Here is a 26,454-nt window from a genome sequence, read left to right on the forward strand (position 1 = left end):
TGTTAGCATTCACATTTCGTCTTTATTCTTTTCTGCTGTGTACTCTTAATTTTCGAAAAAGCAAAACCCTAAATGGATGATAATAGAATTATACTATTGAGGGTAAAAGTTCCACTACCCTCTCCTCATGTTTTTCCCTCAGTTCATTTTTATATGGTTATCATTTTTTCCTCTTGTTTACCCATCTCTCACCTCCTCTCTCCCAAATTGTTACCCTTCCCTCACGTTCTCCCTCTCATACTCTTATCTTTCCTCACCTCCTCCCTCTCAACATGTTCGCTATTTCATACTTGCGCCACGTCGGTGTTATTTCAAAGGAGATCGTTGTTGTTGCTGTTCCGTGCAAGATTGTCGTCGCTGCTACTGCTGTTATTCCATCCAAGATTGTCGTTGCAGCTCGCGTCGGCTGACTATTCTTTTGTCGTGCGTGTCAATGCACGCCTATGCAATCTGAGCTCCAAAATCTTATTGAACCAACGTATTGTGAGTATTGATGACCCTATCAAAAATAACATGTCAGTTGCGGTTAGATATCAATTATCTATGCTAGCATCCATAAACTCAAAGTCTATAAACTTGTTTATCTACTCCACTCAAGATTCGATATCTTCCGAACTCGCTATCTATGACGAGATGCTGAATGTTAACTGTAAATTGTCCACCTTCTACGTCGGTCAAGCGTACTCCATGGGTTCCTTGCCCTTGCTACCGGCACTAACACCTGTTACGTCCTCTAAAATCTATTATACATATTAAATGATTAATTATAAGTTTCTCCTATGATGTTCATGATGTGTTGATCCAGATAAAATAGCTGATGAAATTACAAGATTTTTTAATCAAGTTATATGCATTCCACATGAATAAATTAGTTCAAACAATGAGGAATTGATGTCTCGAAACTCTACTAAGTAGGCGAAAGATTTTGAAGACTTGATGAGATAATCAATGGAAAACTTAAACAATGATTCAAAGTATCGATAGTGGTGAGTGGTGGAATCTCACATGCTACTACGAAAAGGTCTTTGGGATACCAAAAACCTGCACCGACAATCTGCGTGCAAATTTTTAAAGTTGTATTGTCGGTGTAATTTAATTTCTATAATTGTACTTAAATTCTGTAATTCATCTATGACTATATTATTGTCCAATAAAAGCGCTTAGCGATTGTGGGCCTTAGAATAGGAGTCATAGAAAACCCTGAACCAAGTAAAATCAACTATGTTAGCATTCAATTTTCGTTTTTATTTTTTTCTGCTGTTTACTCTTGATTTTTGAAAAAGCAAACCCTAAATGGATGATAATAAAATTATACTATTGAGGATAAAAGTTCCCCTACCCTCTCCTCATCTCTTTCCCTAAATTCATTTTTATAAGGTTATCATTTTTTACTCTTGTTTACTCTTCTCTCACCTCTTCTCTCACGTCCTCTCTCCCAAATTCTTACCCTTTCCTCATCTTCTCACTCTCAAACTATTATCTTTCTCACCTCCTCTCTCTTAACATGTTCGCTATTTTTACTTGCGCCACGTCGGTGTTGTTTCAAAGGTGATCGATGCTGTTGCTGTTCCGTCCAAGATTGTCGTCGCTGTTGCTGCTGTTATTCCGTCCAATATTGTCGTTGCAGCTCGTGTCGGTTGACTATTCTTTCGTCGTGAGTGTCAATGCACGCCAATGCAATCTGAGCTCCAAAATCTTATTGAACCAACGTATTGTGAGGATTGATGACCCAATCAAAAATAACATGTCAGTTGCGGTTAGATATCAATTATCTATGCTGGCATCCATAAACTCAAAGTCTATAAACTTGTTTATCAACTCCACTCAAAGTTCGATATCTTTCGAACTCGCTATCTATGAAGAGATACTGAATATTAAATGTAAAGTGTCCACCTTCTACGTCGGCCAAGCGTACTCCGTGGGTTCCTTGCCCTTGCTACTGACATTGACAGCCGTTACGTCCTCCCCAAATCTATTATACATATTAAATAATTACTTATAACTTTCTCCTATGATGTTCATGATGCGTTCATCCAGATAAAATAGCTCAAGAAATCACAAGATTTTTTAATCAAGTTATATGCATTCACATGAATAAATTAGTTCAAACCATTGAGAAATTGATGTCTCGAAACACTACTAAGGTGGCGAAAGATTTTGTAGTACTGGATGAGATAATTAACGGAAAACTTAAACATTGATTCAAAGTAACGATCGTGGTGAGTGGTGGAATCTCATCGCTGCTACGAAAAGGTGTTTGGGATACCAAAAAGCTGCACCGACAACCTGCGTGCAAATTTTTAAAGTTGTATTATCGGTATAATTTAATTTCTGTAATTGTACTTAGATTCTATAATTGTTTCATGATTATAGTTATTGTCCAATCAAAGCGCTCAGCGATTGTGGGTCTCAGAGTAGAAGTCATAGAACACCCTGAACCAAGTAAAACCAACTATGTTAGCATTCACATTTCGTCTTTATTTTTTTCTGCTGTGTACTCTTAATTTTCGAAAAAGCAAAATCCTAAATGGATGATAATAGAATTATACTATTGAGAGTAAAAGTTCCCCTACCCTCTCCTCCTCTCTTTCACTCAGTTCATTTTTATAAAGTTATAATTTTTATTCTTGTTTACCCATCTCTCACCTCCTCTCTCCCAAATTCTTACCCTTCCCTCATCTTCTCCCTCTCAAACTCTTATCTTTCCTCACCTCCTCCCTCTCAACATGTTCGCTATTTCTTACTTGCGCCACGTCGGTGTAATTTCAATGGCGATCGTTGTTGTTGCTGTTCCGTGCAAGATTGTCGTCGCTGCTACTGCTGTTATTCCGTCCAAGATTGTCGTTGTAGCTCGCGTCGGTGACTATTTTTTTGTCATGCGTGTCAATGAACGCCTATGCAATCTGAGCTCCAAAATCTTATTGAACCAACGTATTGTGAGTATTGATGACCCTATCAAAAATAACATGTCAGTTGCGGTCAGATATCAATTATCTATGCTAGCATCCATAAACTCAAAATCTATAAACTTGTTTATCAACTCCACTAAAGGTTTAATATCTTCCGAACTCGCTATCTATGAAGAGATGCTGAATATTAACTGTAAAGTGTCCACCTTCTACGTCGGCCAAGCGTACTCCGTGGGTTCCTTGCCCTTACTACTGGCACTGACACCCGTTACGTCCTCCTCAAATCTATTATACATATTAAATGATTATTTATAACTTTCTCCTATGATGTTCATGATGCGTTCATCCAAATAAAATAGCTGATGAAATCACAAGACTTTTAAATCAAGTTATATGCATTCCACATGAATAAATTAGTCCAAACCATTGAGAAATTGATGTCTCGAAACTCTACTAAGTAAGGGAAAGACTTTGAAATACTTGATGAGATAATTAATGAAAACTTAAACATTGATTCAAAGTAACGATATTGGTGAGTGGTGGAATCTCACGCGCTGCTACGAAAAAAGTCTTTAGGATACTAAAAAGCTGCACCGACAACCTGCGTGCAAATTTTTAAAGTTGTATTGTCGGTATAATTTAAATTCTGTAATTGTACATAAATTCTGTAATTGATTCATGATTATAGTTATTGTCCAATGAGCGCTCAGCGATTGTGGGCCTTAGAGTAGAATCATAGAAGACCCTGAACCAAGTAAAACCAACTATTTTAGCATTCACATTTCGTCTTTATTCTTTTCTGCTGTGTACTCTTGATTTTCAAAAAAATAAAACCCTAAATGGATGTTAATAAAATTATACTATTGAGGGTAAAAGTTCCCCTACCCTCTCCTCCTCTCTTTCACTCAGTTCATTTTTATAAAATTATAATTTTTATTCTTGTTTACCCATCTCTCACCTCCTCTCTCCCAAATTCTTACCCTTCCCTCATCTTCTCCCTCTCAAACTCTTATCTTTCCTCACCTCCTCCCTCTCAACATGTTCGCTATTTCTTACTTACGTCACGTCGGTGTAATTTCAAAGGCGATCGTTGTTGTTGCTGTTCCGTGCAAGATTGTCGTCGCTGCTACTGCTGTTATTCCGTCCAAGATTGTCGTTGCAGCTCGCGTCGGTGACTATTTTTTTGTCATGCGTGTCAATGAACGCCTATGCAATTTGAGCTCCAAAATCTTATTGAACCAACGTATTGTGAGTATTGATGACCCTATCAAAAATAACATGTCAGTTGCGGTTAGATATCAATTATCTATGCTAGCATCCATAAACTCAAAGTCTATAAACTTGTTTATCAACTCCACTCAAGGTTCAATATCTTCCGAACTCGCTATCTATGAAGAGATGCTGAATATTAACTGTAAAGTGTCCACCTTCTACGTCGGCCAAGCGTACTCCGTGGGTTCCTTGCCCTTGCTACTGGCACTGACACCCGTTACGTCCTCCCCAAATCTATTATACATATTAAATGATTACTTATAACTTTCTCCTATGATGTTCATGATGCGTTCATCCAGATAAAATAGCTGATGAAATCACAAGATTTTTTAATCAAGTTATATGCATTCCACATGAATAAATTAGTCCAAACTATTGAGGAATTGATGTCTCGAAACTCTACTAAGGAGGCGAAAGACTTTGAAGTACTGGATGAGATAATCAATGGAAAACTTAAACTTTGATTCAAAGTAACGATAGTGGTGAGTGGTGGAATTTCACGCACTGCTACGAAAAGGTCTTTGGGATATCAAAAAGATGCACCGACAACCTGCATGTAAATTTTTAAAGTTGTATTGTCGGTATAATTTAATTTTCTATAATTGTACTTAAATTCTGTAATTGCTTCATGATTATAGTTATTGTCCAATGAAAGCATTTAGCGATTGTGGGCCTTAGAGTAGAAGTCATAGAAGACCCTGAACCAAGTAAAACCAACTATGTTAGCATTCACATTTCGTCTTTATTTTTTTCTGCTGTGTACTCTTAATTTTCGAAAAAGCAAAACCCTAAATGGATGATAATAGAATTATACTATTGAGAGTAAAAGTTCCCCTACCCTCTCCTCCTCTCTTTCACTCAGTTCATTTTTATAAAGTTATAATTTTTATTCTTGTTTACCCATCTCTCACCTCCTCTCTCCCAAATTCTTACCCTTTCCTCATCTTCTCCCTCTCAAACGCTTATCTGTCCTCACCTCCTCCCTCTCAACATGTTCGCTATTTCTTACTTGTGCCACGTCGGTGTTATTTCAATGGCGATCGTTGCTGTTGTTATTCTGTGCAAGATTGTCGTCGCTGCTGCTGCTGTTATTCTGTCCAATATTATCGTTGCAGCTCGCGTCGGCTGACTATTCTTTTGTCGTGCATGTCAATGATCGCCTATGCAATCTGAGCTCCAAAATCTTATTGAACCAACGTATTGTGAGTATTGATGACCCTATCAAAAATAACATGTCAGTTGCGGTTAGATATCAATTATCTATGCTAGCATCCATAAACTCAAAGTCTATATACTTGTTTATCAACTCTACTCAAGGTTCGATATCTTCCGAACTCGTTATCTATGAAAAGATGCTAAATATTAACTGTAAAGTGTCCACTTTCTACGTCGGCTAAGCGTACTCCGTGGGTATCTTGCCCTTGCTATTGACACTGACACTCGTTACGTTCTCCCCAAATCTATTATACAGATTAAATGATTACTTATAACTTTCTCCTATGATGTTCATGATGCGTTCATCCAGATAAAATAGCTGATGAAATCACAAGATTTTTTAATCAAGTTATATGCATTCCACATGAATAAATTAGTCCAAACCATTGAGGAATTGATGTCTCGAAACTCTACTAAGGAGGCGAAAGACTTTGAAGTACTGGATGAGATAATCAATGGAAAACTTAAACATTGATTCAAAATAACGATAGTGGTGAGTGGTGGAATCTCACGCGTTACTATGAAAATGTCTTTGGGATATCAAAAAGCTGCACCGACAACCTGCGTGCAAATTTTTAAAGTTGTATTGTCGGTATAATTTAATTTCTGTAATTGTACTTAAATTCTGTAATTGCTTCATGATTATAGTTATTGTCCAATAAAAGCGCTTAGCGATTGTGGGCCTTAGAGTAGGAGTCATAGAAGACCCTTAACCAAGTAAAACCAACTATGTTAGTATTCACATTTCGTCTTTATTCTTTTCTGCTGTGTACTCTTGATTTTTGAAAAAAAAACAAAAAATGCTATTCTACGTACCCCTAGCATATTTACGATTCTACGTATCATTCTTTACTCTTGACTACCCTTCCCTTTCCTCCTCCCTCCCAATATCTTTCCCTTTTCTCACCTTCTCCCTCTCAAACTCATACCTTCTCTTATCTCCTACCTCCCAACATGTTCACTGTTTCTTACTTGCGCGTCGTCAGTGTTGTTTCAATGGCAATCATTGTTATTGTTGTTCTGTGCAAATCCTCACGCGTCGCTGCTACTTTTCCATCAAGATCATCGGTGATGTTTCAAAGGTGATCGTTGCTGTTGCTGTTCCGTGTAACATCGTCGTCTTGCTGCTACTGTTCCATCAAGATCATCACCGCTGCTCTTTTTTCATCGGTTGGCTATTCTTTTGTCGTGCGTTTCAATGCGCGGCTCTATAGCCTCAACCCTGAAATCTTATCGAAACAATGCATTGTGGGTATTAATGGTCCTATCGACAATAACATGTTTGTTGTGGTCAGATGCCAAATATATATGCTAGCATTCGTAAACTTAGAGCCTATAAACTTGTTTATCAACTTCACTCAAGGTTCAATACTTCCGGACTCGCTATCTATGAAGAGATGCTGAATATTAACTGTAAAGTGTCCACATTCTGTATCGGCGAAGCGTACTCCTTGTGTTTCTTGTTTCTTGCTGTCAGCACCCGCTACACCCTCCCCCAGTCTATTATATATATTAAATGACCACTTACAACTTTCTCCGTAGACGTCCATGATGAGATCATCTAAACAAAAAAGCTGATGGAATCACAAGATCTGTTGATCAAGTTATACGTATTCCACATGAATAAATCGGTCTCAATTATTGAGGAATTGATGTCTTGTAACTCTGCTATGACCTCCGAGGGGGCAAAAGTACTCAAAGTACTAAATGAGATAATCAATCAAAAACTTAAACGGTGATTCAAAATAACGACAGTGGTGAGTGGTGAAATATTAGTCTTCTTTATCTTTCCCTAGCTCAAATTATATGACTCCTCTTTTTTCATTTTTATTTTGTAGTCTGAAATTTTCACCCCTTTTTGCTACCATTTTTGTTTTTGGCAAAGATGAAGATCATGTGATGTTTTATCTCCCTTGCTCTTGGGAGACTATCTAGACAAATGATAAGTGCTCTGATACTCATGTCTCATGTTGAACTATTTCTCTTAGTTGTTCCTTGCCTCATTTTTTTTGTAATGCAATTGGGCAACTATCAAAACGAATTATAAATGCTCTAATACTCATGTCTCATGTTGAACTATTTCTCTCTTAGTTATTCCTTGCCACAAATTTTTTTGTTTTTGACTTTTAGGAACTTATCCTATATATTGATTAATTAGGATTGAGGTTACCTATGTCTTAATTCTTCGTCATGCTAAGTACTTCACAAAAAGCATGATATGCATGCCAACATATATTCATGATGAAAACAAGAACAGCAAGAAGAAGAATAAGAATTATTCAATAGGAGAAATGAAAAGAAGATTTAGAAAGAAAAATACTTTAAAGACAGAACAGTAAGCATTCATTTAAGTTTCTGATTCCAACTAGTTTATAATCATTACTTACATATAGGGGTAAGTAAAAGTTCAATTAAACTAAATAAATCAATCAAACCGACAGAATTTAAAAATTCGGTTCGGTTTATTCAGAAATTCAATTTTTTCTCAAAAAATTGGTTAATTCGATTCGGGTTCGATTTTGATTTTTCTTTATTCAGTTAGATCAAATTTTTGAACTAAATTGATTTTTTAGACCATAAATTTTAGAATGAACCAAATTTGTATTAAGCCAAATTAAATTTTTTGAAAAATCAATTTATTCAATTCGATTTGTTCGATTTTTATCGAAAATCGGTTCGATTTCGTTCGGTTCAATTTTAACCGAATACTCATCTCTATTCATATGTTAATAATCAACAATGTACCAAAACTAAGTATTTTCTAATCGAAAGAAGTAAAACTCTTTTTTCCCTGAAATTAGTCTTTCATCCTATATTTTAGATATTTAATCCAATCATCAATTACAAAAAAAAATAATCTTATATAAAGACTTTGTAAATAATAAAGTGATACGACAAAGCAAGATATCATACTCAATTGTTATTATTAAACATCAAATTGGAAGATAATGAATTTCGAACTCAAGCAAAATTAACATTGCTTAGAGTTTCATAAATATCAACAATATCCACCAAACAATCAAACTCATATTTTTCTATTTGAAATTAATGATTAGTTTTAATTTCAAACATACAACCATCAGACATTTCTAGATTACATATAAGTGTACATATCTAAACAAAAATAAAATGAGACAATCACAAAATTAATTGTACTGTATATATAATTGTTGTTACAATTAAGTTTATCTATATACTGGGTCAAACTATTTGAATCAAGCACTTGTGGAATCCTCTATTCTACTTTGTTATCTCCCTGCAAATCACTGCAGTGTCCTCCTTGCAACATGCAGCCAAATCCCTCACAATTTCTCATCTAGTCATCTTTAACCCCAACCCATACGTTGCTATTGCGTGCATCTCTACCTATCCCCATCTTGACAGTTTAGTAATCTTCGATGATACGGGGCAATTACGAGTGAACCCAGGTATGACGTGGTAGTCAAAATAAAGATGAGGTGATAGTCAAAGTTTATGGAAAGTGGCAATCAACACGATATCCCCAATATGATTTCACCGTTCCCTCAAAATTAAGGATCGTTAATATCAGGCTGATCGGCCTAAGGGACGGTCGGATAAGAGGGACCTAGTGATTTACCCCACCTTACATGTGGATAGTCAGTTAAATATTCGATCGTATCCAATAATAGACTAGTCGGATGAGGGTCGGTCGGGTGATTACTAGCGGCCGACTGAGTGTTTGTTCGGACCCTTGATAGTGGGGTCAACCAAACGTAAGGCCAACCAAATTTACGAGGCATATGCAAACTCAATAAGAGCCCAATCGTGCTGCCAAATTCAATATTATATCTCATCAGAAGTCTCCTAAAGCAATCAAATCAATATGCCAATCGAGTGATCTTGAGACTCAGTCCCATATCCTCTAAGAGATAAGTAGTCCTGTGGTCGGCTGGTCGAGCATAAGATTGGTCGAACCTAGGGGGCTTGATTCCTTATTCATCTCAAAAGTAGGTTTGCGGCTACATCATATATAACCGTGCGATGTATGGTCTGATCGTCCTTATGAAACTTGGCATTCCGCTTGTATATGAATATACCAATGTAATCTACCAAGTATGTCGTGAAGATGGTTGGCTAAAGGTTCGTCTGAGATATAATCAAGAGATAACGCAACAACTTGTCAGAAAATAACAGACATTTGTTAGAGAATATTCCTCAATTTTAACGTATGCATTCAATGGAGTCTTCTCACGAGGGCGACAACAGCTTCTATCATGATAACTTGACAAACGATGCATACATTCCTCACAAGAAGATTTTTCGGAGGATAACTGTACACATGCAATACTGTACACTTTTCATTACCCAACTACTTCTGACACCAAATATTTCTTACTGTCTCATGATTGTAAATGTTACAGGAGGTAATATAAAAAAGAGTCTCTCTCCACCTCGGAGGTACGCACACATTACACATCAATTAGACCCGGCGGGTCATCCGAGTTGGTATGTGGCGGGTGTTGCCACAATGAGGTCACATGGTCGATTCTCGGGGCAGCTGGGGAATAAATCTCCTATCCCCGTATTATACCCTGTCCGTCACATGCTCGCTCGGATACTGCGATTTATCTCCCTCGTGATGACCTTGAGTCGGGTATAACAAAAACGCTGAGGACAAGCATTTTATCTTTTACCATAACACATTACACATCAATTAGACTTATTACATTCAACTGTTTTTCTTCTTCAGATTTCACTTGGCCTTAATCTCTTTCCACTAAAATTTCAACGTTAACTTGAGGGCGCCCCCGGGCCAACTCAAGGGCACCCCCGGGCCAAGGTAAGTTCCCCTCGCCCATCTCCCACGTACCTCCTAAATCTACTGTTGAGCCTATTTCTTACTATATTTTCAGGGAAAAAACCCGAGTCTCAAAGTGCTAGGATCGAAGTAACACAGCCACGGTTCCAGGAAAGGAAGGCCAAGCGTTCCCTCCTTCACCGCTCAAAATCTTCTCCAAGTCAGCAGTCACGCCAGCTACCCAACGGACCATCTCCACATCTCCCAAACAGGATCATCCAACATCGATCTTGTGCCAGAGCAGATCGAAGCTCTCTAGTTCAAATCAGCTACAGAGATGAAAGGAACCACTGATTTGCCTGCCTTTGAGCTCTAGTAATACCTTATTTTCCATCTCCTTCTTAATCATGTTCACCCGTTGGAGAAATTTTGTCTACTGCTCTGTTTTCTAGATGAATTTTGACTCCTTTAGGACCTCCAAGTTGAAGTTCTCCTCACTAAATCTTTTGCTCGAAACACTGCTGAGCATATCTGCGCTCAGAGAAAGCAAATCCGCCGGGTTGACGTCGCGCCATCGGTGATTGAAGATGACACAAAGGCCATAATTCTCGATGTATTTATGAATCGGAAGAAGGGGAGAGAAAAGATGGAGGCATCGTCGATGCCGGAGGACTGTCGGAGGGGGAGAATCGATATGTCGGCGGCGGCGAGGAGCCCGTGGTGGCAAAACCTGGCATAGAAGAGCGCCAGGAGGTGAAGGAGAACACGATGACGATGATGACGGCGACGACAGCGACGCCCAGTCGTAAGGCGATGCTGACCTCCTGCAACGGCGAGTCGGCGGATCTAGGTTGAACCGAATCGAGTTTTTTCAATTGATTGAACCGATTGTCATGAAAATGATTCTAGTGAATTGATCGATTGAATTTAGGAAAAACAAATCTCCTCGTCAATAAGTTCGGAAATGATAAATTATTACCATAAAAAATGACAAATTATTATTAATTATGATATTAATCTTCATGTTAAACTTATTAAAATTAAAGGAGAAATTTGAATTAACAAGTTGATGACCCACTTAAATGTAATACATTTTGACTAATATTTATTAGGCCCTTTTTCTTGCGGGTTATTTACTAAAACTCCCACGACAGGATCTGATTTGAAAATAGCAAACATATACGGGTTTGTATGGAAGAGACTGGTTCTCTAGTTCTACTCCACCCCAAAAGGCCGCTCTTTTCTTCCCCCATTATTATTAGTTTCTCTCCTTCCCGTTAAGCCTCTCGGCCCTCTCCCCCTCCCTCCCTCTCTCTGCTAATTTTCTCCTCAGTCACGAGAATCGCTCCTCGAGACGCGAACTCGATTGGGAAGGAGTCTACTGCTAGATCTCCAGCATCGCCATTGACGTGTGTGCTCTGCATAGATAAGCCTGAGATTTGTTCGATGAGTTGGTGGAAATTTGTCCTCGGATCGCAATTCCGCACTTGGGCATGATGAGGTTTGTGTGGATCTTGTCCTTCGTCTGTGCGTCTGGTACTTGTTGCAATTTGGACCAATTTTTTACTTCGATTGCTTCTCCTGAGGCCTGCCGCGTTCGAGATCGATGGGCGGTGCAGCGTGCAGGTGGTGATGGATGCGGACCGTGATCTTTTCTGCTTCATGATCGCCTCTGTTACTTTGATCTGTAGCTTGTAGTCCGGCTTTACCCGAATGGTTCTCATCTGTTGTTATTTAGGATTTTTCTTTTGCACATTTGATCCTTCTGTTTTTTCGCGAGATTTTCGAGTTACTGCTCGTCAAATATCTCTTGGATGGAGGATCTATAGTCTGATAAAAAAAAATTTCTACTTTTGTTTGGATCAGTTCGTGATTCTAAGCTATCTTAAGGTCTTCGTTACGCTCTTTCTTCGCATGGGTGTACTCTTTGCCTTCATCGTTCTGGTTGAGAGGACGAGAAAACGAGCGATGGCCCGAGTCCAGTGGACGAGGATCGATTGCGCTGCAGCTCTTTGTTGTTTTGTATCTTCCCTGAAAGATTAGTCGTTTCCATGTCCGATCCCTTTTCTCATTTTTATTTTTAGTTTCCATTTATCCTTCTCTTCCGAAATTCTCGACTTCTTCATGGTGAACTACTTTCTTCAGCCACCGAATGAAATCTGGCCGCCACGATTCACTCCGCTTGTTGCTGCTCTTCGTTGACATTTTGTTCTACTTACTGCTGATACAATTTCCTTCTCCTCTTCTCTCGTCCCTGATCTTGTGCCTTTCTCACATTTTTTTCTTGACGAACGCCATCGATTTTTAGCAACAAATCGAGGCAAAAAGTTTTCAGTGTTAAGGTGTTCTTATCCCCATTTTATTTTTTCGCTATCTTTCCTTTTAAGATTTTATAAGATCTACTGAGGTGTTAGACAACCTTTTCATCGAATCTTGATCGCGCAGATACCAGAAAGTGAGCCCCGACGTCCTCCTCCTCAGCAATGGAAAGAAGCTATCACTGCGAACCTGCAAAGAAGAGGATGCGATTCCGGACTACGTTGCCTCCGAAGGCAAATCACTTCCACGATCGCGATCGGCGTCGGGGTCGGCGGATCCCTCCCCAACATCAGACTGCCACCACTCCTTCCCTTCGGAACCCTTACTAGCGCAATGCGACCAACGGCCATCCTCCACGAAGGCTCAGAACAATCACCATCGCTTTGGGGTAAATGGGTTCGGCGCCGACGTAGGCGGCACTGGTCTTCTCCAGTGGGGTCAAAATAAGAGGTCCCGTGGCTCGAGGGCCGACGACCGGTCGGCTGGGGACGAATCTTCCGCCAACTCAAGGCACAAAATCCAGCGGAGATCGGTGTTGTCGGCTGCGATGCCCCCTCCGCCTTCTGACTTGTACACCAGAGACGCCAATCACCGTTCACTAAAAAATAAGTATGTCATTTCTTATCATCCTCTTGTTTTTTCCTTTTCTCATTCTTCTAAGCTTCGTTTTCATTGATGTTTTCCCAATAGAGAGGTGAAGCAAAATCTTGGAAAAATCAACATTTTGGTGCTTTCTGGATCTAAATTGTAAAATCGTGTCTGTCTCGTGCATCATTTTTATCTTTGTTTTTTAACCTACAGTTAGATCAAAAGTGAACAAGTTTATTTGTTTTTCTTAAAACTATTAGAACGAGGCTATTTGTCAAATTATGAGTTTAAACTCAATGTTTGACGCATGTATATTGCCCTGCTTTGATGATGATGACGATATCCTAAAAATTGTGTAAGATCTCATCTTGATATTTAGTTGATAATTAAGAACTTGTCTCTTATTTGTATGAAATTGACCAATTCTCCTCTAGTGAGATCTTGGTTTTGTGGATAGAATTGTGAGACTCAGTCCTGTTAAGTGCCTACATGCGCAGTCCTTTCCAGTTTCAATATGACAATCTTATACTTGATAGGTTAAACTTTAATGAGAATGTTTCCAATAAAACCTTTTTCTTTTATAGTTTCATGTGAAGCATGACCACCTCCGAATGCTTCTGTTGTACCAAAGCGTGTTTTTTGTTGTCCCACCATAATGCATTTCTTTCCCTTTCATTTGATTTTTATTACTTGAAAATATGTCATCTTTTTAGAATTACTCATATTCTTTGCCTTAAATCAAGGTGCTACTGTTTCTCTCTATAAGTTATAAACATTACTCGCCATTACGTTTCGAGTGGCATCGAAGTTAATACCTCAGAGTCCTTCCCATCTTGCTTTGTTTCATCTAAATACCTCTTTTTGTCCATTATATCCCATGATCAGGAACATTAAAGATGGATCCAGCGACCTGACTCTATCTGGGAAGAGATCTCCGAGAGTCCTGCCTGAGAACGCTCAGAAGCCGACGGCCATGGCTGCTCAGAATGGCTGCGCAGCAGCAGCAGCAGGTGTTTATGTGAACACTGAATCATCAAAACGTCCAATTGAGAGAGAGATGGGCAGTGCAGGAGAGAAGATAAATCTTGATAACTTTGAGTGGCCGAGGATTTACATCTCCCTCTCCAGGAAGGAGAAGGAAGATGACTTCCTTGCCATGAAAGGGACAAAGCTACCCCACAGACCCAAGAAAAGGCCCAAGAACATCGAAAAAGCTCTCCAGGTATATACTATAATTCATCTTACTTGATCCGTAGTTTCTTTACCTCAGTAGACAGTAGTGGTGTTTTGCATCATTTTATTATTATATGATTCAGAGATTTAAAGAAAATTTCTGAACTACATATAAAAAATCAGTAGTGTGATTTACTTGTTTTTTTTTGTTCCATTTTGTTTCGGCAGTATTGCTTTCCAGGGATGTGGCTTTCAGACTTGACTAGAGCTAGATATGAAGTGAGGGAGAAGAAGTCTGCGAAGAAGGTATCCTTTTAACTTTTAATATTCTCAACCTGGTACTATCTGATGCAAGACATTTACTTTTGGCAGTGGGTGTGGTTGCATTGATCGTCTCAGTTAATATAGTTTAATAGTTTCTGCCATCTTTTTCTTTCATTCTGACTTGGCCAGATCTAATATATTGACTTACATATGTTTAATTTAGTCTCTAATGGTGCCTTGATCTGTTGTTTGCAGAAGAAACTTGGACTGAGGGCCATGGAGAGCTTAAACAGTGACTCAGAGTAACGTAGTGGTGAGTGGTGGAATCTCAGTCTCTTTCGTGCCTTCCATAGCTCAACTGACATTGCTCCCCTTTTTTCACTTTTATTTTGCAGTCTTGAATTTTCTCCCCCTTCTGTTACAGTTTTTATTTTTGGCAAAGATGAAGATCATGCGATCCTTCATCTCCCTTGCTCTTGTACAGATCTCATCCTTCAATGAGAGAGATGAAAGTTTCAATTAAGTTGACTTGAGAGTCTTTTGCCGTGATTATAATATGTTCAAAATTAATATTTGATTTTTTTTTTATGGTCAAGGTTCATTTCTCCCATAAATATTATATTGTTTGATTCATAAAGTTGGATGGGAAGAAACACACGGCAAGAGGGACAGCTGGTGTTCTCAAACTGTGACTAAATTGCTACATTGTGTGATGAAGATGGTCTCCAGCACAAGTGCTGCTTTGCGAGGGTCAAATCTGTCCAAATTGATCTCCTGGTGTCGCTTTGTTTTTTTTTTATTGACATCATATACTCAAGCATTCCCACTCGATTAATTTTAAAATTGATAAATTCGATCTTATAAAATCGGAATAAATTATATGGAGGTCAAAAATCTCTCACAATACTTTACCGTTCGCAATTAGTCTTGAACTAAGTCTGACCCACGAGGCCACGACTTTGTTGTCCCGAGGGTAAAGATGCCACATTTTATGATCTTACACATCCAATCATGAAGTACGGCGTTTTTGAAATTTTAATAGTCACAAAAATATTTAAATTTAATATAAAGATATGATTAAATTTCTTAAAACATACGGGACTAGATAGAAGGCCTCAATGATAGGCAATATATTTTCTGAATAGTCAATGCATATTTTTAAATTAGTTTTTATCAATAATTAAGAAAATATAAAGAGAAACTAGTACTCCTTTAAATACCCTATAAATGTTGTTCGGTCTAATGCTTCTTGTTGTGCTCTCCGTAATGGGTAGACGGATTTTCTTGCTCAAGATCGACACCCGATTAGAGCATCGGTCTTGTCCCAGCAATGCCCTTCAATGATTACATGAGTGAAAAATCTTAAAATAAAAATAGCTAATTGTACGAGTACTAATCCTGTCTGAAAATAGTGAAAATGACGTGTTAGACAGGTGATTTTTGATGTTGTCTGGGAGATGACTCTGTTAGAAAAGAACGGTGACGCTAGACACTCCTTTCGACTTCTTTCTACGCACACTCGAAAGAGCAAATAAGAAGTTAGGGAGAAAATCAGGGAAGGAGCCCCTAGCGCAGGTCCTCTGACGTTCAAGTGAATAGGTGACTAAGCGAAAAGTGGAAAAGATCCACAGTAAAATGCGAATGCATGATTTAAAGTTGGCTTAGTGTGTATTACATATCTCGCCGACTGAAAGGACTTCTTTTTATATAACATCTCATAACCTCCACAATAATAAAGCGATAAGGAAATTTGTTGCCAGAAGATGTCGGATAATGGAAAGTGTACAATTTCCTTTCGAGGAATCTTCTGTTATATGTATATGAGCAATTTCTTGTAACCTCTAAAGTAATAAAAGGAGATATACAGTCATTCTCATAAGAAGGTTTCATTGTCTGTATGTGTCATATATCAGAATATTCTCTAGTGGATAGCTGTTGTTCTTTAATTGATTATTATAATTCTTTGATAATATTATCCCCTGGAGGTAGTCCGACCGGATTCATATTTGACCGGATATGTGTAATAGGAGACTAATAAAAATGGGGAGTTGAATCTCATAAATTCGACTAGACATAGTTCCAGTTGGCTATATGCCAATAGACTGATGTTAAATATCTTATAAGTAATGACCTATCTTGTAGGTCCGAGCGACACTGAGTCCGATCGACTATATATGAAGAGTGCTTTTGCTAGAAAGTGAGGAGTTCAGCCCTAGGTCTGTCCGATACTTTAGACCGAGGAGTCATATGTAATAAGACCTGTCCCTGAACTAGGATCTGGAAGTTCAACTAGATCTCATTCTGGCTCACATATGTTGGGAGATATTGACTAGATATTGCCTTTGCTTTGTGTTGAGAAAATACTTTGGAGGATAAGGCATTAGGTCCCGTTTGCCCCACCGATACTAGAATAGTTCGAGTTTATCTTATATATCTTAACATTAAATGGAACAATGAGTCCTCCCAGTCCGATCGGTCCTTAGGAGTGGTCGACCTTATTCAAAGAGACTTATGCTCAAAGAGTGGGGATCTGAGCCCCTTTAATCTGATCGACTACTGGATCGATTGACTTTTACTCTGAGAGCCATAACACTAAGTGTGGAGTTGAGTCTCAGATTGAATAATCCATTCATATGCATCCATTCTAACCTGGACTACCATCTTATTTTAATTTTAACCATCACATCACCTTTAAATCCACTTACAACATACCTTATCAAATATCTTTCTCTGAATAATTATCTCTCTTTAATAGTTTTTTGTATGTAATGACAATCTTTAAATTCATCTGTTGCAATGGTGGTTACTTTGCCGTTCTACAATGTCTCTCCATGTCCCCACCTATCAATATTAACTCTAATCATTTATTTTATTAGCTAATGTTATTACAACCACTTCGTGATGATATTTCTCGCCTTTTTGGGAAGGGTGGAGCCCACATGGACTCAATGTGGACATCCCCACATTGGACCACAAAATACAAGATTATTAGAGCATCCACAACGTTAATTCGTTATAATATCTACCATTTCATTAAAAAATATGAGGTCCATTGTCATATACTCATTATAACAACATATCTCTTTCACTCACATCTTTTTTAACATTAACACTCATTATTTATGAGTTCCACCGTCCACTCACTCATCTCTTTTACTATTTTTTAAATAATATTAAAAATTTTACAATTAAAAAAAAAATTAAAAAAAAAAAAATTGAAAGAGAGAGTGTTCAAAATAATGCCCACTCACAGAGAGGATCCTCTTAGTCATTGCAAAGGGGAGAAATTAACAAAAATAACTAATTTCAACTCTATAGCTCACATTACAAAATAAAAGCAGAAAGCTTTTAAAATTGGAAGACCAAACTGTAGAAATTGTCATAGACAACCTGAAGATCGGCGCTTGTTCAAATGCCATGAGTTAGACTTGTGATCAAGAACGGAGCCATGTTCAAGTCTACTCGGACAGTAGCTCAGAGGTTGATAGAGTTTAAAAAGGGATAAATTCAGATTTATCATGGGAAAATGAAAAAAATTCGAGAACAGATTATATTACATTACAAGTTAAAAAAAAATCAAATAAAATCTTGTAATGTAATAAGGATTATATTAAAGATAAATTATACCTTACCAAACGCAACGCAACGCAACCTTAAGGTTAAATGAGTTTATGATTAAATATTTTTTAATACAATTTAATTTTTTTTTGGTGCTATTGAATACAAGATTAGTAGTTTCATTCTACACTATTTTTTTACGACTTAGTTATTAGTCTTAAAGCTGCTTATATTCTATTTCTTATTTTTCTCTACAAATTTATTTACTACGAGAAAAAAATTTACGAACCAAGTAAGATTTTTTTTTTTTTTTCACTAATGGATTTAATATGTTATTAAAAATCATATAATCTGAGTCGAACAATCTTAGTTTCAGTTAAATTATATTTTTGATATTATTTATTTTCAAAAAAAGTAGGTTATAAAACATAGGGTAGTTTAAAATTAGTAAAATGTTAAAAGGTTTTTTTTGAAAAGTTAATAAATATTGGGTCATTTTAAAAATTACCCACTAATAATTAATAAAATCCCCATTGGAGAAGGAATAGGGCGTAATCTTCCCGGCTGGCTTCGTGGAAGTAAGCGAACCCTAATTCGCTATCTCGATCCCCAATTATTGATCTCCGTTAACTCGTCGGCGGAAGCCCTCTGAATCCTTAATTCGTCAAGGAACTGCTAGAAATCCGCTCTCGTCTTCGGCCCCTTTAATCCTTTTGCGCAGCATCTTCTATTTCGGCAGATCTGGTTTGTTTTCTCTTCCCGTATTTTATGTGATTAATTTCTTTTCTCTTCTGTGTTATTTTCTTGAGCCTTGTTTACATCTTTTTTTCTTCCGCTGTACGTTCGACCGACGCATAGAGGAATCGATTTCGAAACCCAGAGGATATGATCTAAGAAGTAGATCAGTTTGAATATCGTTCAATTACCTATTCAATTGAGAATTATTTCCCTTTATTTGAAATTCCCTTTAGTTTCCTTTTGTTTCCTTTTGTTTGCTTAAGGCAAGGCGCACAAGAGATAAATCTATGAGTAATTACTGTGGTCTCTTTTTTTTAACCTTTTATATTTCAAGATCAATTTCGTTAAAGTGATTATTCTCTTAGCTTAATTTATCTGTGTCCACCTTTGAATAAGGCTTGGATTTCTATAAAATTTGTTTTCGCCATTATCTTTATGTTCTTGTTCTCAAGGTACTTGTTTGGATGCCTATAATAGCTTTGACATTTGGCGGTTTACCACCTCAAAGAATAATCGATGCATCTATTTCTCTCTCTTTCTCTCTATTCTTTTTTGAGCCAACTTTCTTGATTTTTATCCATGCAACATGGTTTTCTATTGGACCTCGATTTAATTGTGGAGTTAGTTTCCTCTTTTCTTCTCCTTAAGATCTAAAACTGCATTGTGACTACCTGTGATGAAAATCCCCGACTTAGTATGCTGTAGAAAATTTTAAATGCAAAATATTTTTGAATTTATAGGTTTAGAGCAAAAACTAGCCTTCTGTGCTGTTTGTTTGTCATGTAAGAATCTATTTTGAAATCCTAGATCTCTATTTGCCTCCTAGGTCATTCAATGATTTATCTTGGAATCTTAGATTGTGTGTGTAGCCATGAGTTTCTTGAATTTTATATGTACAATGTGGTTTTTGGTTGACCTGTGATCAAATATTGAGATGGGATGTAGTTATCTTCTTTCTTTCACTTTAAAGTTGGTTTTGGGCTATGATTCTTACTGATTTGCTTCTTTCTCCATAAGCTTTTTAAATGGGAACTCTCTTAGGAAGTTAGGGTTTTAGGGCTGCAAAGAGTACATGTGCTATTGAGGATCAGGGTTCACATATTTTCAATTCTGAGTTGTATCATGGGTGTTTTGTTTGAGCACTTAATTATTTCAAATTTCTTTGTTTAATTATTTTTGTGAAATTTTGTGTGGGTGGCTTGTAGTTTCATAGTTGGTTAGAGCTTTTATTGTGATATTGTTGCTTACATTCCTAATTCTGAATAATCAGATGGCAACAAAACCATTAACAAATGAAGCAATTGCCATGACTGAGAAGAAGATGGACATGGCATTGGGTATGTCATGACTTTCTTCAATCACAGTTGAGGTTTCTGTAAGATTAGCTTGGTCATAATGCAGCTTCCAATATTTGCCGCAGATGATATTATTAAAATGTCAAAGAAAAATGCAGCTAGAGGGAAAAGACCTCCAAGGCCTCCTGTGAGTGATTATTCTTTACTAGAGAAAGTTGTTTTTTTCCAAATAATTGAACTTGATGATAAATACCTTGTTTTAGATCAAAAACCAAGGGTTTCAGTATACAAATCCTTCCCAAGGTAACACCAGGGCACAGCACTTCATCGATTCTAGATCATCGATTAGACAGGTATAAAACAGTTAACTGATTTTCAACTTAGGTTGCCTATCCTATACATTTATTAATATCTTGTAGTTAATTGATGTTTAGGGTGTTCTCGCAACGAGAAGGTCAAATTTTCATGGGAATCAGTTCCCAGTAACAACAGAGATGGCAAGGAAGTCTGTTGGCATGCCCATTCGCAGTAGGATGATGAATCAAAATGGACGAAGGTATTTTTTTGACTTTCTGTTCCCCTTCTTTCACATTATATTTTCTATTTACAGATTCTCAAGATTTAGTTTATTTGAATTTCCTTACAGGTAAATGTAGTTCTTATTTGATGTTCACAGAAAGTCTTCCACACTTCTGCTATCAATTTCTGCAGTTATCCACAGTTGTCTTTTGGACTCTGAGCTGTTAAATGGTTTGAAATGCACGTTTGATATTCCACAGTTGTCTTTGAGGACTTCTGTGTTTGCCCATTCCACAGTTGCATAAACCATTGTTGGTTTTTGACCCCTTCAACATCTCAAAATTGTTGAGCATTTTGGGCAAAGATGGATAAAAATAGCTTTGTAGATCATTATTTTGCACCAAGTGTAGTATTTCTCAACATATTTGGTGTATGATGACCAGATTATGAGAAGATTGACATCTATCTAGGGAAGTAATTTAAGCAAATGAAATAAATGCCGTGTTTCATGGTTAGCGTCAAGGCCAAAAGTAACTTGTTTATATCATTGAGACATTCATTAGAGTCATCTCCTGTCCGTGTTGGTGTAAACTTGCAAGGGAGAACATGGATTTATTTCTTAACTAGAATGGCAAGTCTGTAATTTTTTTCCTACAGGGTGAACAAATTTTTGCCTATGGAATATTTTCAGATTAGCTGCAACTTACAAAGATTGTTTGTCCTTCAGATGCAATCAGTTAGATGGTATAGATCTATTTAGTTTCTTCCTCAGTGGATTAATCTGCCATAAATTCTTGTTCACAGTTTTGGTCTACAAAAATACAGAGCATTCAAGATGTATATTAAGGAGACAGTACAGACCAATTGATTTTTCTTTGCATATATTGGAGCTCACTCAGGCTCCATACTCCTAAAGCTCCTAAAATGATTGAGTGATTTCATTGGCATCACCTCTCTGTACTCTGTAGGCATATATTGTTGTGAGTCTTCTTCCTTGTGAGTATCTGGGCTCTTCCCATCTATACGGTAAACATGATCTCTGTGGATATTTGATTCAGTAACATCTATGCTGAGGCCAGGTTTTCTGCCATCTCCAAGTTTTGTGTAGTAAATGTAAATGGTGTTCTAGGTTGAAAGACTTGTTGCCATCTCTGGAGCAGCCTAATCTGAATGGCTTAGTAGATATGGGATCCATTAAACACAAGCTTGCTTTATGAGATAAGCATTATAATGTTCTGAAAGTTCTTTTTTTACGAGGTACTTTTATCAGGACAAGGGTTATTTGGTGTTTCAACCAATTTCGGTGTCCTTTTGTTTTGCTGCTTAGTGATGAAAGATGATGTGTTTGTGTTCGGAAATTCCACTCTACCTCAATTTCTGTAAAGCTTGACAACGGCCAAACAAGGATATTTTAGAGCTGATATATGAAAGTTGGTGGAAGAGTTAGTCAATGCATTGACAGTTTATTGTTCATTATCATTTTGTTTTGAATAGTTATTTAAACACTCAATTGTTTTAAGAGAGAATGGTAAGTTCTTACATATTTCATCATTGCTATAATTCACTGGCCAAAAAACAGTGTTAATATTTTAAATCTGTAACCACTTCGTTTTTTTTTTTAAAAAAATTAATTACTTATGCAGGACCAAGACTACAGGAATTCAGAGAAAAGTTGCTGATGTGAGCTCTATTCGGAAGGTAACTTTTTATGAAAACAAATAGTTATTTCTTTTGATGCCTGTTTTAACTAAAGAATACTGGCAGGAACTTCTGATAATGTTTTTTTTTTCATGATAGTGGATCTTGGCAATAGATTTTTGTAATTTATTGATTCCTTGTATTTTGTCAAATGTCTTGATTTAGGGAACTTGGGCATATCTTCTAATATCATGCTAATGCAATGTCAGGATAAGGTGGTTGCCAAGAAGCGGCCTCAGACCTTGGATGCGCTCTTTGCCAATATGAAGGAACAGAGGATGAAGTTTATGAATCAGAAGATGAATCATGGAATCAGCATTCCTCCAGCACAAAGGCACGTTGCACCAAGGCAACAGCAGCAGCAAGGAAGAGCAGGGCCACGTGGTGGTGGTCCTCGACGCCAATTTGGCAACTTTGCCAAGTGAGGACAGTTTGCTTTGTGGTGCTCAAGTTCGAAAGCAAATTGCTATCTTTTCAATTCGGTTTGGTTTGCAATCGCATGACAAATCATTCCACTAGAAAACCTATGGCCACTGTTTGTTTGTTGGAAGTCTAGTTGCCCACCGTACTACTTTCTTGTAAAGCAGCAGTGATGTTCTTTGTTTTACGTTGAACTACTAGCAGCTTGGTGACAAATTATCTTAGCGATTCCAGATTTGAAGTTTATGCTCAAGCTGCCGAGTTAATTGACCATGAAGCTGAGCCTCTTGCGGAGGCTCAGATGATAAAAAAGAAAAGCAGCAGGTTTTCATATTATATGCAGCAGTGAATCACATTCCCTGAACTGGCATTGAGCCTCACCCACAGAACATTATACAAATAAACTGAATGCCATGGAATAAACTAATTCTGAATGATAGATTTTTCTATCGGTCACGTATAATCTGTATTGGCATCATTATGATGCTTGATGAGTGAAAAAAAAAATGATAAATTTAATTATTCTATTCTCATTGATTAATTTTGGGATATTCTCATTCAGGTCTGAGATAATCAATTCAGTTTTATAAATTTTTTTTTATCGATTATTAGAATAAATTAAAACATATGATGGGCGAATAATCAGAAGTTTAATATTATTTAATTATATTTTTTTATTTAGAGGTTTTTTTTATAAATATATGTGTTATTTTTAGCGGACTTCGTCTCTCTGCTCTGCAATGATAGTAGTGCCTACCTGGCTACCCACTCCCTCCCGTGGCAATTGTACAGTGTGTTTTTAATTTTACAAATAGGGCTTCAATTAATTAATAAATAATTTTTTAATGGACAGTTGATTAAAAATATTAAATTTTAATCATCCATTGTAAGCACTTTCTTTCTGATTTAGGCTGATAAAAAATTTACATAGATCACAAATTCCACTCACAATTATAAAAAGGCCATAAATACCTAGTGATTCCATTTTGTGCAATGCTTATGCTCACAATTAATAATAGAGTATCTAGTGATTAATAGAGGGAGGTCGACAGCAGCCTCCGCGAAGAAATATCTTTTCAGAAAATTCTAACTTAAAAAAGGGAAATGTTTAAAAGCGTGCATATTCTCCCAGGCCACCGTGGTGGCAGAACACACTGGTTAGCTGACACACGTTCTTCTATTCACAATTACCTCTGGAAACATGTCAATGAAACATGGATAAAGCAGCAACGTAGTCGAATAAGATAAATCGTAGCACATTTAACTTCTGAGAATGGGAGTACAATTTCAAGAATCTGTGTTTGGTTGCTCCTTCCATATCCGTCCAGTGACTCGCAGCTTCAGTTCTTTCCGGTCACCGCCAGAGAAGAAGAGTGCCATGTTTCTTTGTATTATAAGGCCATCATGACTGTCGCGGACTTTCCGGTGACCATCACGAATGCTGCGTGGAGTGCCTTCCCATATTAGTTTCCTGCCATTGCCCCCAACCTCAAGACTGTAACTGAAGTTTCTTGCGTCATTCTCATCGCCCATGAACCGGAGAAAGGCCATGTATACAGGAGCCATTCCTAATTGAAAGGCCTCAAAGTGCAAGCAGAAATATTCACCGAAACAGTAAAAAACCTAAATAGCAAAAGATACTAGTGAGAAATTTATTTCATATCTTAAATTTAATATGATGATACAATTGTAGGAATGCTTCCTACAATAGCTAGTGATTCTGGTGTTTACCAATCAAGATGAAGTACAAAGTAATAACAGATTGCAAGCGAGCATGATAACTAGTGATTCTGGTGTTTAGTAATCAAGATGAAGCACAAAGTAATAACAAATTGCAAGCAAGCATGATAACTAAAGATGCTTGTGTTTAACATAAGGGACCTGTGCATACTTACAGTTAGCATCCATGTTGCATTTTCAACCTCGCGTGGATTAGACTTCACATAACGATGATTGAAGGTACATCCAGTGTGCATGTCTACTTTATGGTCATCTCTCAAATGTGCAACCAAGGAAGGAATATCCCCAACAATTGAGCATTCTGATCCTGCATACGGGCAGCCGTAAGGTCTGAAGTTGCACTGTGCTTCATGCTTGATCTTGCTGTAATAAGGAATGATTTCAGAACATCCCAAGCTGTTGTACTTGCAAGGAAGCTGAAGCGATTCAGCCACTTTTTCCAGCGCTAGACACCTTATATCCCCAAGCTCTTGTCTACATGTAGGGCAACGGTTATGCACCCTCGATTTACAAGTAGAGCACAGTGTATGCCCATTACGACACTGCAAAAATATTAGGAAGGATGATGTTAGTATAGCAAGAGCAATCCAAAAAACTAGAGACAGGATACTAGTTCTTTGCAAAATTTCCCCCACTAAATGTAACTTCTCTTAGATTACTAATGAAGTTCTCTTATCGACTAGGCAGTGTGGAAAGCCAACTACATAACTGGGAGCATTCTACTAAATAGGATTAAGAGTGCAGCAGTCTATCATCTGAACAAGGCAACAAAGAAATAAGATACCAAACAGCAATATCTTTTTTCTCTTTTCTCTTTTCTTAGCATGCTGGCGTTGATCCCTTCTTGACTAGCTAAAAGAGTGAGCAGACTTGAAGCTACCAAACAAAGGAATCAGATAGCATAAAAAGAAGTAGACACCCACCACAGTTCAGATAAATAATCTATATCAATTCAATTCAAAGTACTATCCAGGATCTATATTGCCATCAATGTCCGAATAAAGGCTACAGAAATTACTGGATCCACAGAAAAACCACGCACACAGACTGTTAGAATTCGATGAAACGAAGTTGATAAAATAAATACCAAGAATGCCGCAACGAGAAAGATGGAAAAAGATAAAATTCCCAATTTCAGCGATTCAACCAAGTAGACGCATGCTTTCACATTGCAACGAATTGCAGTATGATCTTAGAATTTCTAACTCAAGCCTTCCGAATCTTTCTTCTTCTTTTTTTTTTTTTACAAACAGGTGCCTGACTAACACAAACAGTAGCCAAAAGAAAACGAAACCACGACAAGCAGGCGAAAAGAAATAATCACACTTGCCAACATCGCCGCCCCCATCCATATACCAGAAAGAACAGAACTTCAACTCATCAACCCCTCAGCAAATCTCGAAATCACCTTATCTCAATCAACAAAACCAACCTGATGGATCGGGGGATACATAGAATTGGCGCAGACAGGACATTCGAGCAGCTCGTGGACGCTGGTCTCCGGAGCGACCCCAGCGACGGCGGAGACTCCGGTATGCGGCTTGGACGAGACGTGCTGGGCGACCTCCTCCTCCTCATCCAGCCCGTCCGCTAGAGAAACGCAATCGACGCTATCTGACTCCATTGACGGGAAGCAAGAAAGTGAGATCGAATCAGTCCCTCGAGCCTAGATTTGCCGATCGAGAACGAACCAAAAGGGGAAAAAAATAGAGGGTTTTCGAGAGGAGACGACTCAAGATCAACGCCACAGGGCGATTAAGTAAGTAAATAAAGAAAGAAAGAAAACAAAAAAGGAAAAAAAATAAATTAAAATCCCAGCAGATCCTCATCATATTATTTGTTTTCTTTATTGGTATTTATTATTTTTTAAAAAAATATTATGTATTACAAAATTTAGTACTGAATCTATAAAATAAAGAAAGAAAAAAAAAGGAAAAAAATAAATTAAAATCCCAGCAGCTCGTCATCATATTATTTATTTTCTTTA

At 37.5% G+C, this 26,454-nt stretch overlaps 3 protein-coding genes across 5 annotated transcripts; 2 read left to right on the plus strand and 1 right to left on the minus strand.

The window, feature by feature from the left end:
• The first annotated feature begins 11,401 nt into the window (after window positions 1–11,401).
• LOC122011957 lies at window positions 11,402–15,051 on the plus strand. The gene is made up of 6 exons (XM_042568398.1): window positions 11,402–11,656; window positions 12,601–13,083; window positions 13,948–14,284; window positions 14,464–14,541; window positions 14,755–14,812; window positions 14,895–15,051. The coding sequence occupies exons 1-5, from the start codon at window positions 11,649–11,651 to the stop codon at window positions 14,803–14,805; spliced, it is 957 nt and encodes a 318-aa protein (XP_042424332.1). The 5' UTR covers window positions 11,402–11,648; the 3' UTR covers window positions 14,806–14,812; window positions 14,895–15,051.
• Window positions 15,052–18,595: 3,544 nt separating this feature from the next.
• On the plus strand, window positions 18,596–22,980 carry LOC122011959. Of its 3 annotated transcripts, none has more exons than XM_042568399.1 (7): window positions 18,596–18,801; window positions 20,066–20,132; window positions 20,216–20,277; window positions 20,354–20,443; window positions 20,525–20,646; window positions 22,253–22,328; window positions 22,517–22,980. In XM_042568399.1, exons 2-7 carry the CDS (start codon window positions 20,066–20,068, stop codon window positions 22,730–22,732), a joined length of 633 nt encoding a protein of 210 aa, XP_042424333.1. In that variant the 5' UTR covers window positions 18,596–18,801; the 3' UTR covers window positions 22,733–22,980. The 3 variants fall into 3 exon arrangements, with proteins under 3 accessions (XP_042424333.1, XP_042424334.1, XP_042424335.1); XM_042568400.1 differs by having other exon boundaries at window positions 22,253–22,307; XM_042568401.1 differs by having other exon boundaries at window positions 22,253–22,289.
• Window positions 22,981–23,935: 955 nt separating this feature from the next.
• On the minus strand, window positions 23,936–26,224 carry LOC122011961 (E3 ubiquitin-protein ligase SINAT5-like). Its single transcript, XM_042568402.1, has 3 exons — window positions 25,900–26,224; window positions 24,623–25,009; window positions 23,936–24,350 (listed from the first exon to the last, which is right to left on the minus strand). Exons 1-3 carry the CDS (start codon window positions 26,089–26,091, stop codon window positions 24,015–24,017), a joined length of 915 nt encoding a protein of 304 aa, XP_042424336.1. The 5' UTR covers window positions 26,092–26,224; the 3' UTR covers window positions 23,936–24,014.
• Between the last annotated feature and the right edge of the window lie 230 nt (window positions 26,225–26,454).

Source organism: Zingiber officinale, chromosome 8A (assembly GCF_018446385.1).
Source record: "Zingiber officinale cultivar Zhangliang chromosome 8A, Zo_v1.1, whole genome shotgun sequence".
Classification (NCBI taxonomy): Eukaryota; Viridiplantae; Streptophyta; class Magnoliopsida; order Zingiberales; family Zingiberaceae; genus Zingiber; species Zingiber officinale.

Excerpts from the sequence above, each read along its gene's own strand:
- LOC122011961 (XM_042568402.1), bottom strand. The coding sequence starts at position 26,091 with ATGGAGTCAGATAGCGTCGATTGCGTTTCTCTAGCGGACGGGCTGGAT. Across the intron at positions 25,010-25,899 it reads TGTATCCCCCGATCCATCAG|TGTCGTAATGGGCATACACT; the intron begins GTTGGTTTTGTT and ends ATATTTTTGCAG. Across the intron at positions 24,351-24,622 it reads ATGCAACATGGATGCTAACT|GTTTTTTACTGTTTCGGTGA; the intron begins GTAAGTATGCAC and ends TTTGCTATTTAG.
- LOC122011959 (XM_042568399.1), top strand. The coding sequence starts at position 20,066 with ATGGCAACAAAACCATTAACAAATGAAGCAATTGCCATGACTGAGAAG. Across the intron at positions 20,444-20,524 it reads CTAGATCATCGATTAGACAG|GGTGTTCTCGCAACGAGAAG; the intron begins GTATAAAACAGT and ends ATTGATGTTTAG. Across the intron at positions 22,329-22,516 it reads TAACTTTTTATGAAAACAAA|GATAAGGTGGTTGCCAAGAA; the intron begins TAGTTATTTCTT and ends ATGCAATGTCAG.
- LOC122011957 (XM_042568398.1), top strand. Across the intron at positions 13,084-13,947 it reads CACCGTTCACTAAAAAATAA|GAACATTAAAGATGGATCCA; the intron begins GTATGTCATTTC and ends TCCCATGATCAG. Across the intron at positions 14,285-14,463 it reads ACATCGAAAAAGCTCTCCAG|TATTGCTTTCCAGGGATGTG; the intron begins GTATATACTATA and ends TTGTTTCGGCAG.